General features: G+C 36.2%; 1 protein-coding gene across 6 annotated transcripts; it reads right to left on the reverse strand.

The window, feature by feature from the left end:
• Positions 1 to 7,957: 7,957 nt before the first annotated feature.
• Positions 7,958 to 14,477, reverse strand: LOC112495487 (pentatricopeptide repeat-containing protein At1g03100, mitochondrial). Of its 6 annotated transcripts, none has more exons than XR_008053245.1 (5): positions 14,256 to 14,476; positions 11,103 to 13,854; positions 9,859 to 10,406; positions 9,022 to 9,600; positions 7,958 to 8,417 (listed from the first exon to the last, which is right to left on the reverse strand). XR_008053245.1 is itself a non-coding variant. In XM_052437555.1 (2 exons), exon 2 carries the CDS (start codon positions 13,809 to 13,811, stop codon positions 11,457 to 11,459), a length of 2,355 nt encoding a protein of 784 aa, XP_052293515.1. In that variant the 5' UTR covers positions 13,812 to 13,854; positions 14,256 to 14,476; the 3' UTR covers positions 10,978 to 11,456. The 6 variants fall into 6 exon arrangements, 1 of the variants encoding a protein (XP_052293515.1); XR_003065443.2 differs by having other exon boundaries at positions 9,022 to 9,741; XR_003065444.2 differs by having other exon boundaries at positions 9,022 to 10,406; positions 11,760 to 13,854; positions 14,256 to 14,477.
• Positions 14,478 to 16,163: the final 1,686 nt, after the last annotated feature.

The following is a 16,163-nucleotide window of genomic DNA, read 5'->3' on the forward strand; positions in this document are numbered from 1 at the left end:
TCTGAAGCTTTTTTTTTTGTTACTGTTACTGCTAATGATTTTACTGAAAAATAAAGCAAAGTGCTTGATTATCACCAATTTCATTTTACTATTTATAATCATCTATGTGCATTGTGCTTCTGAAAGTTAAAGAAAAAGCGAAGTAGAAGAACATGATAGCTTGCTCGTTCTTTTGAGATGTCTGACAGTTACCAGTTAGTCATTTTGTATGCTATTTTATTTTTCTCTGTGTTTCACCGGGCGCCAACAACCAAGCCTTTCCTAAAGACAATGACTGAATTTTTTTTTTTGGGGGGGGTTAAAAGACAATGTTGCCCCAGTTAAAACCATCTCTGCAATTAATGGGTGTGAAAATTTGAAATGTTTTGGTGCTTTGGTAGCCCACTGTAGGAACTGTCAGAGTTCAGGCGCAAGAAATTTATGAAAGTGATGTGCTGCTGCTGCTATTGCTTTTACTTTCCAAAAACACTCCGCTACTATATGTTACAGACAAATATGGTGCATTTATAATTGCTCTTCTCGGCATGCACCCAAAAGCCTAGTCATTGTTACCACGTACTTTTAAAAATTTTGTTGAAGTTAACTAATAAATGTTAATTAAATAAGAAAGGACAGAAAAAATAGAGAGATAAATAAACAGACTTCCAAGAGAGTTGCACATATTGATCGGATGGATTAAAATTAAATCTGAGTGCGAAATTGAATATTACCCCCAAGAGGTTGAAAAAAGATCCCAGGAAAAAAAATAAAATAAAATAAAAGGTGGAAAGCAACCCGCGTAAATTAATAAAGGAAACGGCTTCTGTTCCAAAGACATGTCACCGTCGCTGTCTCTCCTTCTCTTGATGGTTTTCTGTGCCCCCCTGAGCTCTTCTCTCTCCTACTCGCAAGGGAAGCGCGTTTAGACATTTCATCTTAAGACAAAAAAAGAAAAGATGGTGTTATATTGCACGCGTTACCAGACAAAACGAAAAGGGTTTTGTGCGGTGCAGTACGTGTCGTGCGACGATTGGATTGACTGTTTCCGATGGGAGATTTTTGGAGTAGTCAATAGTGTGTTTTTCCATTCATAGCCAATGGCATTTGGCAGCAAGTGGGCCCTAGCGCAACAAAAACTTTAACCGAACATTTTCTGCCATGTGGCAACTCTCTGCCCCGCTGAGCTTGTCTACCTGGATGCTTAATTTATTAATTATTTGACAAAGTGGATAAATTTTTTTTAATTCATATATTTAATGTAACTTATAATTAATAAAATCGAGATAAGAACATGACATTGCCCTCACTTGACTCACTAATTTATTATTTATTTTTAATCTTAGGAATTGCTTTAATTTATTATATCAATTTTCTAGATTTTCTCTAATTTATTTTTGCTTCTAGTTGTACTGTGACTGTGCACAATTCAAAGTTAAAAAAAAAAAACTATATAATTCATTTTCCAGATCACAGTCTTCGTGTTTGTTGCACGTTAGCTTTTCGAATCAATTTGGTTTTCTTATGAAACAGATAAGCGCTGGCAAATCAGTACTGTGGAAACAATGTGGATGGCAGGTATGAGATAGTTAGGATATTAGCAATTGAGACCGAGTAGCAAGATCTGTTCGATTTATTGCACGAATCTCTAAGAAACACACTGTAAAGATATGAGTGTGCACACCCACAGGCCACGGCTCGCAAGCAATGGAGTAAGGGGCTCTGTGATCTGATGAGATTCTGATCGGATCAGACGACCAAGATTTAAAACCACATCGACATGTCTGTACGTTTGCAAGTTGAGACTTGAGATGGAGAATCCCATAAAGCGAGCCTGGATCCGAACGGACGTGACTTTTTTGCATGGGGACCCGGGCATAGTCATGCTCTTCCATTAATTCCTTTGTATATGTAAGCACTATAGATTTTGCTCCTTTAATTGCAAGCAATACAGTATCTCTAATTTGTTTGTTTACCATACGAATTATTTATTGTAAATTTTCCAGTCACTTTCTTTTATGTGATCTAAATCACACAAGTTTCCTCTTTCTCTTTGGTGGTCACCGATCAGACATTCAGACTTGACTGTCTTCTCTTTTTATTCCAGTTTTACATATACATGCACCCAGCTGATGCATAAATTAAATCAGGAATAAAATTGTTCTAGTAACCCATTTCCTTCTAAGCACAGTAATTAAAGTGACGCCACGGGAAGCAAAACATTGCGACATAGTTCGGGCAAGCTTCACTAGTGTTTTTTTAATTGACTAATAATATGTTTGTAAAGGTTGATCCAGTTTCAATCTAGGACCAAATGCTTGTTTCCTTTGTCGTCGTTTCGTTTTGTTTCTTATAAGGGAACATTGATTTTGTTTGTACATTGAAAAATGATTACCATAGATTTGATTAGATGGGATGATGCGTCTCTTTTTATTATTTAAAGAGGTTGGCTTGTGATTTGATCAAATAGATTATGTTAAAAAAAATTGTGATAAAGACAGAAAATAGACAACTAAGGTAAGTTTAGAAAAGGTGAATCTATTGAATGGGGGCCTTTGGGTGGCCGGCCATTTCTAATACCCTTTTTAACGTGCCAGCTTTATTTGATACGTTGAATTCAATGGTCCCAAACTGGCTGATGATGCATGTGGGCTCAACCTGTTGAAGGCTAATTAAATTATTTATTAAAAATTAGCTTAATATTACTCAAGATCTGCGATTGTTCCCCATATGTAGAATGTGGTTGTTTATTTAAAAGATAATCTCTAAGAATGATTACAAATAACTTTTGTTTTATGATACAACTAGAACTAGTGATGTTTACTAAATATCTATTAACTCTGTCCCGATTGTTAGAACTTCCATATTACAAAAGTAGTGGATTAAAAATGATAATATCTTAATATATACCGAGGAGAACTAAAAATGGTTAAAGTAATTTGATATAAATTATCAACTTTTTCTTTTCAAATAGTAGTAAGATTTAGATCGGGTTTGCTTTGGTTAAGGTAATAGTAAAGGAGGAGACAGAAAATCCAAGTGGGGATGGGGATTGGCACATTGGTTTCTGTTAAATGAGGCAAACCAAATACAATTTATTTGCTTTAGAGAAGGTCACTAGTGCAGCTTCCAAGACAGATTTGATCTGATGAAGAAGCCAAAAAGAAAAGAGAATATGAAAGCTCCATATTGGCTTGCCTCCCAAAAAACTTAACCAGCCTAACTATTAATTTGACCACTGTCCAAGGTCATATGAGAAACTTGCAGTTAATTTCCAGCGTGAATCGAAACCTAGGTGCATGTAGTATAGCATATTTGGCCATGCACTGACGGCAAAAATGACTTAAACTTTTCTAGAGGTGAAATCTGAGCAAACCCATTACAAAAAGACACACCTATATGAGTTTTTATCCAGCGTTACTTTAGTGTTTGCTTGTGTCCTTGAAACTAGCTGAATGGCACGTACAGTTGCAGCCAAATTTGATGAGATACCCAGAATCTGCTGTTCCGTTCGTGCCTATGTTGCTATCTCCACAAGTTGCTATGACTAAAATATCCAAGCCGTTAGCCCATTACAAGTATGCTATGCCCATACTCCATGAAGGGGATCATAAACAACAATAAGAGCCAGCAGGTTTTGTTACTTACAATAGTTTAGTGCTTTTTTTTTAAAAATAAAAAATTGCATAGATGTTATTAGCCATTGACCATTTGTGATTCCAGAGATAAACTGACGGTAATTAGAACTAATGGAGGTCTTCATCAGTCGCCCTAAGTATTTTGGAAGTTGCTAGAGTTCAAGCTAGCCTGCTGATCCTCTAATTCACAATTCACATGCCGGGGGCTAGCTCCAAATCTGAAAACGATCGCTGGGGGCTATAAACAAGAATAAATGAAATGCATGCTTGCAGTACAACCAACCTAACCTAACCTAACATGGCTCAAGTATCATCGGTCCACATGGTTAAACGGTTAATCGTCCCCTAAAAATCTAGCATTAATATTATATTTAATATAACCGAAGGTCCATAATCTGCCGACTAATCAAAGACAACAAATATGAAATATATACATGGGGGAATTAATTATAATATATTTCATATGCATATCAGATATATAATAACCACAACTTTTTATCTCTTACTGTTGTTAGTAGTAGGACTCACATGCATTGTAAGAGATAAGTTGCCTACTTAGGAGACCAACGTTCAACAATTATTCTGGAGTGGGTGGGACATTACGAAAGGGTTCCATCATGCACCAAATCTTCAATCAAATTACAATTTGTTACAACGAAAAAAACATTAATAGATTTGGCGTGTTTCTTCATTTTTTTTTTTTTTTGGTTGTTTATAAATAAATTACAAAATGCGTCAATATAAATGGCCTTTATTCAATCAGCGATGCAGGAATGCACCGAATTTGGCTTTTGGCAGGACGTGGGCAGTGAGTCAGCCACGTGTCGAAGTGTTATTTGATGATCAGATTCTCCGTCATATGACGTCGGCCTTGGACAACACGAGCTCACCTCTGAGTCATCCGTACCCGTCGCTTACGTTGATCTCTGACGACTGACGTGGCAGAGGGTTTCTTTACTTTCTACTGCACTAAATGGTTAAATGTGTAGTTTGACCAGTACCGGGCGAATTTAATGGCGCAGCCAGTTTGCTCCTCCAGGCTCCATCCATCTATACGGGCCCAGTTTGAATTTAAGACCCACTTCACTTCCTGCAATGCACTTTAAACTGAAGCACGCAAATGGCTTGTTCAGACCCGAACGTGCAGTGTTGGTTTAATGAAGATTAATTAAATTGTCACATGCGGAACATAGTTTTGTGTAATGATATCGATGTGTGCAAACTTCTGCATGGAAGAATCAGTCTACAATTCCACATCCATGTCTAGTGTCTAGGGGTGAGTTGAAAACTTGAAAGCAATTCATTTCCTAATTGGTTCGCAATTCTGAGTTATGACGCGCGCTGTCATCTCGTCGCTTGAAGAATTGAAATAACAGAACACGACAATGCATCCACCGTCATCTCAGTAATTAGCAAAGCATGACGCACGCTTGGAAACTTATTTAGGTGAAGTAAAAGCATAATTTCTAGCATGGAAATGGCACTAAACCTGGCCAGCTATAGAATCTGGAAGAGGGTATATAGAATATAAATAATAAATTATTTTTCGAAAACATGTCGTCAGGTTTTACTAAATAAAGCATTGATTATGCTGAGGTGAGGTCACAGCAAAGTGACAGGGATCATGTATCAATTTGATTTACTTTTGCTTGTTAAATAAGCTATCAGTTGCGAACTCAGATTGACAGGCATGCACACACACGAGCTCGAAGGTTGTGTTTTAGGTTGTGTTTACTTGCTGGAGTTGGAGTGAGGAGTGTGGATTCCTCTCACTCCAGCGTTTACTTGCTTAATATGGCCACGAATTGGGAATCCCACTCCGTGAGCCCCACTCATTTTTGGAGTGGGGAGTGGGAGTGGGACTCCCATTGGAGGAGGTGACTCCGTGAGCCCCACTCATTTTTGGAGTGGGGAGTGGGAGTGGGACTCCCATTGGAGGAGGTGGGAGTGGGAATCCACTCCCACCTCTCCCCTTTTTACCCTTTCATTTAATTTAATTTAATTTAATATTTTATAATTAATAAAATAAAATAAATAATATTTATTTGAATAATAATATTATATTTAACTAAATAATAATTTACATTGATTCTAAGTTAAAATTATTTTAAAATAATACTATTACATTAATAGAGAATTAATAAATATAATATTATTATATTTATTTTAAAAATAATAGTACTATATTTATTTAATAATAATAATAATAAATAGTTTATTCTAAGAAAATATTAATTTTGTACTAAATAATATTATATTATTATTTTATATAATAATAAATTTAATATAATTATATAAAATAAAATAAAATAAGGTTTCATTTTATATTAAAATTAATAATTTATTGTTCATAATTAAGAATATTAATAATTATAATAAATTTATAAATATAATAAAATAAATATTATTCATTAAATATATTTTTTATTAGTTTTGTAATTAAAAACTATAATTCTTTAAATAAGGATAAAATTGTAATTTGAAACTATTTACTCCCAATCCAAGACAAAGTAAACACATAAAATGGATTCTGATCTCTATTCCATGCTTCCATTCTAGTGTAAGTAAACAACATACTCACACTCCCATTCCACACTTCTAATCCAAGGATTCCTACTCCTCAGGATTCCCACTCCAATCCAAAAAGTAAACGCAGCATTAATTAGTTTTTGCATGGGGAGTTTAAAGCACAAGAGTAAATTAATAAAAGAGATTCCGTTGCTGCTTCTTCTTTTTCTTCGTCATTGTGCTGAGTGACTGAGTTTGACTAAAGCGTGATATCATGGTTCGCGTGAGTAGAGCAGGTGCCATTTATGTCAAAGAGGTTAATACGAATCTCCACCAGCTCCAGTCGCCACGTCCATATTTATTTAATGGGAACCCCTATGTTACATTAATTGTAACATAGCATTTGCCTTATTTAATTACAACCTCCTCCTCCTTCTTCTTCTAATAATGATAAGAGTCATCCTTGTTTAATAGAAGAGAAACCCCAAAATTTTACATAGTTTTTTTCAACATTATTTATTATCTCTGATTGGCGAAAGATTTAAGGGGAAAAAGCGAAAAAAAAAAAAAGAATATTCCAATACCTCGCTCTGGTGCAGGTAATTGAAAATCGAAAATTGTTTTCCGGGTGTCTATCGGGCTTCAGACGTGTTGTCCATAGTGGATCCAGCCTAAGCCCAAAAGCGTAAAGCCGTACAAGTCCATATAACAGGAAGCTTGGAGTAATTGGGCCAACCAGAGGCCTTAACAAGTCACAAAAGAAGACGGCCGAATTGCTTGCGCTGCTGTGAAACCGCCCTTCCCTGTTAAATGTACAAGCAATCTCCCTTTCATTATGGAGGGCAGATGTAGGCTAAACCAAGATTCTCAAAATTCAGATCTCTAATGGAAAAAGTACGGCCATAAGTTACGAAACAAGATTTGGCTAATTTACAACTTTTACACCTGCGTAAATGTTATACCAACAAGTTGTAAAATTTCCTTGCATAATTTTGGATTGCCGAAACATTAATCCTCTACACTTGAGTACATTATTTTCTATTTACTTCCTCATCTCATATCGGTGTGCTTAAAGTAAAAATTCTTCGGTAATCTTTACAATATAGAGTTCAATCAACCGGCCTCTCTTCTTTATGCTCAATACAAACTTTTGCCCTCTTATTTGGCTAAGATGATGCTAGTTTCTTATAGCTTGTAAAATACAAAAATGTCCACAACCAGGAGGCGTTCACTCGAGTTTTCATCAAAATACGGAAAAAGGTACTATTTTATAAGTCCAAACAACTAATGAATTTGGCCCATCAAATACAACTAAAGATCAAATGCAAATCAACTTATCAAGAATCTAACATGCTAAGGAATGCTAGAAGATCTATATGTAAATTGATCTCCGGCACAAATCAGAGTAACATTTCTTCTTAGGCTAGTACATTAACATGCCAACATGTTCATGGTTATATAGAATATATGAAGATCTAAAAACCAAAGAAGCTAGAGAGAGACATTTCAAGGTTGCAATCAGGGTTTGGCTAGCAAATCTAAATTCTAGTCTTGTGTGGGTGACAACACTTAATCAAGAACATTATGCGAATGGTCAATCAAACACTTGGCCCAAACAATCATAGTCTTGTGTTGGTGACAACACTTTGTCGAGAACATTATGTGAACGAGAATGGTCAATCAAACACTTAGCCCAAATAATTATGAATCAAGACCCCATCATGTTTAAAAATTTGTTAGAATTAGTTTACCACTTGCAATTTTCAGAGGGACCAATCTATAAATTGTGAAGCATATATGAAGAAGAGGGACCAATCTATAAATTGTGAAGCATATATGAAGAAGAGGGACCAATCTATAAATTGTGAACCATATATGAAGAAATGGCATCAAATGCATGTTAACCAAATTCTGAAACACAACTACTAAGTAAATCTTCAATTTTGCAACCGTATTATGAATCCCAAAAACAGAGTACTGCAACTATACACAACCTAACGGCATATTTTCTATGCTGATTCAATTGGAAAGTGTAAAGGATGCCCATTCTATGCAGAAGTGCAAGCTGATATCAAAAACTGACAGCTATGCACATCAAAATTAGAATAATGACTACTCCTATCTGAAACTGTGCAGCTGCATGATTCACTAATGAAAACCTGAATGATCCTTCATCTCGTTCATCCACTGCTCCCAGTCCCTGATCCTCTTGGTTGTTTAACGATCCTCTCCAGTGCATTGTCAATCAGGATCTGTTTGCTGCGACAGTCAGGGGAGCAAAATCCTCTCATCGGTCTGCATTGCCACATAAAGTGAGAATCATGTTGACATGCCCTAAGTTTTCCAAATTGAAAGATGAAAAAAACAGGGATAACATTTTGTACTGAAAAGAACCTGAGGCTAAAGACTGCCAAATAATCAATCACAAAAAAAGAGAGAAATTACAACTTAAGTAATTTCAAACCAAGCAAAAGTACAAAAACTAAAGACAATAAATAGAACCTCAATAACAACCATTTGTTTCTAAAAGTGCCTACAAATTAAACAAAAAACGTTTTTAAATCTAATTCCATTCAATCAAAACATCAGAATAGTAAAATGTTATAATTACTTTCCTAGCTCAAGAACTGCCTAAAGTTGAAAAACAATTGCCATCAAGGACTCACGACAAAAATGTAGAACGCAGTTATGATCGAATCAGATTATATTGTAACTCTAAGCACATCAGGTTAGTAAAATAGATTTAATAAAAAAAAAAGAGCGAGAACAAATAAATATTGTATTGCATTATTTTATGGTCATTTCTCAGCAGCCAAACAGAGTCTAACGAATTAAAAGAGAAGAAGAGTAAAACATAAACAAGTAATCAGAGACGTAGATGAATGAAACGAAACCATACCCATACATAAAGACGTCTTTCTCAAGCATTTTCTTCTTGCAAACGTAACACCTCTCGAGGAAATTCCCACTCTGCCCCTGGCCGTGAGCGTGACTATGACCATAACCACAACCACTCTCCCTCAGTGACTCAGGGGAAGACGCTGTGAGAAGCCCCGACGGAGGCCGCTCTCTCTTCGGAGACGGAGGCCGATTCTTCAGTGTCCGGCGGAGCTCCAAAGGCTGCGTCGTTGATGACTGGTTTAGAATTCCGAGGAGGCCGGCTTCGTCGAAGCTGGCCGAGTGCGCGTCGCGGGAGCGCTTCACTTGCATGCTCAAATGATTTAAGAAGCGAGAGGAGGGAATGGGAATTCGAGATTAGGGTTATGGATTTAAGAAATATTTTGGGGGAGCAAGTCGAGAAAGTGACCGAGTGTTGTACGGCAAGCTGTGAATGAGTGTTGTGTATAGTGTTTCTGCTTTTATATTACACTTGATGGCGCGTACTTATAGGATACTGTGGGTCCCGGGGCATGATTACTTAATTAAGTAATCGAGTAAATTAGTCCAGTCTTTGCCCTTGGGTTTAAAAAATAGAATGCTGCTCATCGAAAACAATTCTCTCAAAGTTTTCAATCCAAAGCACAGGGGCATAAAATTGTAAAAATTCATTATCCCATATACCATGAATCATTATAATGGCATATAATTTTCAGAAAATCTTTAAAACGGGCAAAATTATCTGAAAGAAAAAATTATACATATATTGTCATTGAATATGTATGATCTTAAACTGACGACTAGATATTTAAATTAATATTAATGGCATGCTGGAATGGCATCGGTTTAAGGATCATACCGTCCGTGTGATATGATCCATCGTTACTCCACGACTACGTGGCAGCAGCATCCGTGGTCATTTGCAATGTGAGAGCCCACTATAGATTGAGATAATATTATTCAATCAATGTGGAGGGATTCCAGTGGCGACATGTGCCCAATAGATTGAAATATAGGATACACGCACAAAATTATTATTCATCCACCCAGGCTTATCCAACATACTTATTCTGGCATCATTTATGCAGGACGGGTCCCAAGGATACGCCATTAGGGAGAAGGCATATGATGCCAAAATCTGTGAAAGGGCATGCCTGATCTTTGAAGCATGACACGAAGAAGAACCCAAGAATTCAAATGTAAAGCATAAAGGATACCCATTCTATGCAGAAGTGCAAGCCAATCTTGACAAGTGGCAGCTATACACATCAAAATTGGAATAATCTGGAACTGTGCAGCTGTGTGCGTCACCAATCAAAACCCAAATTGTGTAATGGCCCTCTCCAATGCTTTGTAAATCAGAGTCTGTTTGCTGCGGCACTCAGAGCAGCAACATCCACGCAAAATCTGCATTGGCGGATCGATTGTAAATCCCGCTATGTCAACATGTGCTAACTTTTAGAAATTAAATGCTGAAGAAATAGGAACAATGAGATAAAGCTTTCATTACTGCAAGGCATAAACATTTTGCATTACTTCTACAATCAACTGATTTAGAAGGCTAAAGACAGCTCTACAATTAAGCAAAATAAAAGAGAAAGAAGTTACAACTTCACTAATTTCAGCTCGAACAAATTCGCAATAAGTTAAAGACAGTATATAGAACCTCAATAACAATCTTCTGTTTCTAAATATGCCTACCGATTGGATAAATAAGGTTACTGCAATCATTTCCATTGAATCACAATCACCACAATAGTAAACATGATATTTACCACCCAATCTCAGCAACAGGGTAAAGATCAAAAGAAAATAATAAATGTATTATGCAGGGGCGTCAAGTAAAAAACTAATTACCAATAAGATTTGGAAAAAAAAAAGAAAAAAGAAAAGTATAATGCAGTTATTGTCGAATCAGATTATACTGTAACTCAGTTACCAGATCTCGCAATATGACATAATAATTAACAATTAAAAAGATAAAAAATAAATTCTTAACTTTAATGTATTCCTCAGTAGCCAAACAGTATTCCTAAAGTATAAAAAAGTGAAAAAAAAAAATACACGAACAATCAGTCACAGATAAACAAAATGAAAACATACCCATAAATAAAGTTGTCTTTCTCAAGCATTTTCTTCTTGCAAACATAACACCCTTCAAGAAATTTTCACTCTGCCCCTGACAGTGACCATTACCACTAGCATTTCATTCATAATTCTACTATCAACACATGAATTCCACACAAAACTTCTTGTATCACTCCAAAAAACCTTGTTAACTAATAAATGAATTCTAAAACTCCCTACTGTCACTCCTATCTTTCTCAATTCACAATATGTACATGCCATTCCTAAAGCTAAAAAACAGTAGATGGTGTTGCATAGTTTAAGTCAGTCTCTAAAGGACTTCTACATCTCAAGTCTAGTTAAAAAGCATTTAGTAGCTGAAAAACTTCATCAACACAAGCCTAACCACTTCTTAAAACCTAAGGCTGCTTCTCTCTTTTTAAGTTGAGCTTCTGTCTGGAATTTGGGAGTTTTGCCCTTATATAGTGTTTTATGGTACTTCAAGAAAAGGGTTCGATATTTGTACTTGTCAATAAACATCTTCCCTTCCTCCATCATAGCCACCACTTCATTTGCTCGAGCAAAAAAACCACCCCTTACGAATGTATAAAGTACAGAATCCAGAAGTTCCTCATCAAACTTCATAGAGGTAGAAGAAGCAAATGATTTCATTTCACCCCATAGCTCTGTTACCTCTGTATATTTGCCCCCAATAGCCGCATATCCAGTGACCATAGAATGGAATGTTTGAGCATTCGGGAGATGGCCCAGGCTCCTCATCCTCTTCAAAGCCTTCTCAGCATCTTGCATCAACCTCTTCTTACAAAAGAAGTGGATTACATTATTCCAATCATGAACGCCACAGTCAATTCTCTGCCCTTCCTTGACTTCTTGCAAGAGCTTCGCCATCAACCCAGCTTCATGATTCTGTGCACATCCCTTGACCAACATCTTAAATTCTTGATGTCCAGATCTTGGAATTTTAGACTCTTTCATCTCTTTGAATAGATGGAGAGCTCCCGGAGTATCTTTCTGAACAATCTTGGATTGGAGCAAGGCTTCATAACAGCTTGCATCAAGCTGAATCCCAGCACTACGAGCATCTCGTAAAAGAGCTGTGACTTCTCTGGGACGATTTGCTTCAATGTATGCCTTTAAGAGCGAGGCATATACAGAGGAACTTGCTCTAACCCCAGCCAAATGCATCTCATCGAGAAGGTCATGCGCCTGATCTAACCACCCAAGTGAGATGCATAAAGTAATGACATGACCCAAGGCTGCATCATCATGCGAAACTTGCAAATTTTCTTTCTCTGCCTTGATAAGAAAATGAGTCAATTCCTTGGTCTTGCCAGCTTCCAGGAAGGCCTTCACCAATTTGATGTAAATTTTTTCAGTTGGTTGGAGAATACCATGCTCTGTAGTAATCAATTCAACTTGCTTCTGCAACATACCTAACAAAGTTTGAAGCACTCTCTTTACCTCAGCCTCAAGAGCTACAAATTTTCGGTCTTTAGTGAAGTCCTCATATGACAAGATATGGTTTTCAATTATTCCGCTATTCTCTAAATCGACTGAATTTGTACAGTTCACATTCTGCTCAGAAGGTGTCCTATTATTGACCCCAACAGCATTAAATGGTAACATGGCAGCAGCAAGAGAATTTCGTGCTTCCTTTGCCCTCTGAAGCATTTCCAAAACCATCTTGGAAGCAGAGTTAAGATCCCCAAACTTCAAATGGCAACTAAGCAAACAATTATAGAACTGACGAAACTGAATGTCACTTAGGTTAACAGCTTCATCTATATGTCTCTGAAGCTTCCTTAGCTCTTCTCTTCGCCCATTTCTCTCATATATGTGTGCCATGATGATCAGTAAGTTTGAATCTGCTTTTACCCCAATTCGAGGCATTATATCAAGGAGCTGTTCAGCTTTTCTCGTTGTCTCAAACAAGAGGCACCCAGCCAAAGCAATATTGAAAGTATTAGTATTAGGCTTCATAGCAATCAAAGGTGCATTACACTTTTTACGAGGGTCCACCCTGCCATCTTGGAATAAGTAACCTATTTCAAGAATCAACTCAGCAGCAAGGTAAGCACCAGGAGCTGTTAGCGACATGTGGGCCAAGATTGCCGACCAGGCTGTCACAGGAGGATATTGTTCTGTTGCTACCAACTTTCTCAAAATAGTTGATGCAGGAACTGGTAAACCACATTTAGAGAGACCAAGTGAGAGATAAATAAGAGGTTCCTTTTCCAACAGAATCTGTTTACCTTCCTCAAAAGCTTGTTCCACCAATCCATAAGCCTTCTCAAGCCACTTGGAGTCGAGGCTTTCAACGAAACTTGTTAGAATCTTGTTCACTAGTGTTTTTCGTGGAAACCCATCCATCTGCATATGCTGTTCATACAACTTCCATGCATCACCGTATCTATGCTCATTAATAGCATTTTCTATTTCCGCACTTAATTTTGCTGGGTCTCGAGCCTGAACCAAGATTGTTCCACCCATACTTGAAAAAGGATGAGTTGGATAGGTGAATTCATTCAGGTTTGGCAAGACACCAGTTTGCATATTTAAGTAGGTCAAATAGCAGCGGACCAGAATGGGCTCAAATCCCAACCACTGACTCCTAGCACTCTGAATCTGGTGTCTAGAAACCCAGGCAGCGTTTTGACAGCTATCATTGAATAAGCCTAGTATAGCTGAAGAAGAAGCTGAGAAATGACGCCTCACTTTCCACATTGATAAAATTTTTCTAAACAACACCAACTACAAACCCTGTGCTCTGCAAAAATGACAGCATTCACAAAAGTTACAACCGACTTTGACAGAAGCATTCAGACGAGAATGAAGCTGGATATTATAAATAACAATTCCAAGCACTAAGAAATAAACTCCCAGGCAAAATGGGAAAAAAAAAATTACAGTGAACATAGAATATCTGCATTCTGAATTACAATAAAAAGTGCATATTCAAATCGACGTCAAAATTTCAGCGACTCATTCAATATGAGGCAACACGCTAAATGAAACATGACTATATTATTGATTTTTAGCACTGACCATGCTAAAGAAAAAGGGAGAATTGCAACAGGGTTTCACAGCTGAGGCTAAAATGTTGAAATCACTATTTCCTCTCTCAGTGAGGCAATTTATCAAACATTTAAGAAACATAGAAAAGCTTACATGCAGAAACAAACAAGTCACGGCAGCTTGAATTGACAAGGAAATAAGTTGGGAAGACCTAACGGTTTCGGTGTGGAATTCAAACTCACGTCAAGTTAGCATCACTGTTAGCATCGCTGCGGTCTGTGCAATTCGGACCAAAAGAGAATTGCAGCTGAAAAATATCCGTTATTCTCTGCTCTCTGTCTCCATATGCTAACACCCGAACGAAATTGGTTACTACTCAAGAGCGGAGTGGGATTGGGCTGAGGTTTCGAAGGAAGATCGATACGGCACCGGATTTGGGCCTGAAACGTGGGCCTCATTTGACACAAGGCCTGTCATTCAGTTTTCTTTTTTTAATGATTGAGCTTTTGACACACTTAAATTTCCTAAAAAAGCCCCGCTTCTAAAAATATCCCATTAAAAATGTTTTAAAATTTAAAATAATTCCAATAGCACCCATCTAATTCCAAAAGTGCCCTTCATGGACATTCCTCTAGCTTTTCTAATCTTTTCTTATTTCTATTAAACCCCATAATCCATAATTAACAATTTTCAATTACCTTGTTATTCATTCAAATTAATTTTTTCTCTCACAACTTTTAACTCCACGTTACTAAATTGTCATTTTGAAGACCAAACACAAATTTGTTGATTTTTCAAAATAATGCCAGAAGAATAAATGTGGATACTATTAAAAATAAATAAATAAACAAAATTCTAATTTCATTAAATTATAAAGAACACGACCTTTGATGCATTAGTCTTTTTTTTGGGGGGGGGGTGGGGGGGGGGTTTAACAGCATCCCACTTTATTAATTTGGGATGTCTTTTACTTGATTATTGTATGCTCAATTGTCAATATTGAAATAAATTAAGAAAAAAATTATAAAAATTTGACCTTTATAACAAATTAATAGTCAACATAGTCGTGATATCAAAATTTCAAAATGATAAAATTTTATACCTTGATTCTAAATTTTTGTTTAAGATAAGAATACGATCTCTCTCACTCACTTTTTAATCTTACAATAAAGTAATACGTAGAACAATATTTTTGTTGTCGATTAAAATGGAAATAACTAGGCTTAAATTGTTAATCTCACATTTGTTCAAATTATCCATATTATTTAAATTCATTGATTGAAAGATACTCATATATACTATGGATTTTACTACAGACTTATGGTGAACATATTTTTATTTACATCAGCAACTTATATAAAATATATTTTTCTATCGTGCTGTTAAAAATGACACAAGCTTATAATAATAAAATTATTAGTTTAACTTGTCACAAATGAGAATTAAGATCCTTTCCTAATAATTTTCTCCCATATTCTCTCTTAGTTTCTAAATCTAATGAAAAAAATTGTAAACTAAATTAAAAAAATTAACTGAATTATCGACATCAAAATTTAAAACCGAAACTTAACCACTCATTAAATTAAAAAAAGGTTAAGAGAGAAAAAAAAACAAAAATAAAAACACTAAGAGAAAATCTTTGTCCTACCAATAATGTCCCCAAAAAAATTGGCTAACTGATTTTCATATCAATTTTTTTAATTAGTTACAGTTAAAATCAATTTCTTTAGTTAGTTACAGTCTTATCTTAAAAAAAGGAGAGGGGGAAAGGAGGGGAAAAAATCGCCACTTACAAACATTATTGTTCTTGAAAACCACACCACGTCTTGGCTCGCTCGTCTTTGCAACTCTAGTCAAAATTTCTTTTATCCGATATCAGCCTTTGCTATGGAGAAAACTAACGATATAAAATGGAGGGAAGAATTCACCAAACAGTATTTTGCAAGGCTCGTGTATATTTCACACACGTGTGATTTACCATTGATCAAATCCTCGCACTGCATGTTTATCCTCCTACTGTAATATTCTTTTGATTCTTTAGCTGCCTGAGCCCTCACCGAG

This window comes from Citrus sinensis, chromosome 3, assembly GCF_022201045.2.
Source record: "Citrus sinensis cultivar Valencia sweet orange chromosome 3, DVS_A1.0, whole genome shotgun sequence".
Taxonomy (NCBI): domain Eukaryota; kingdom Viridiplantae; phylum Streptophyta; class Magnoliopsida; order Sapindales; family Rutaceae; genus Citrus; species Citrus sinensis.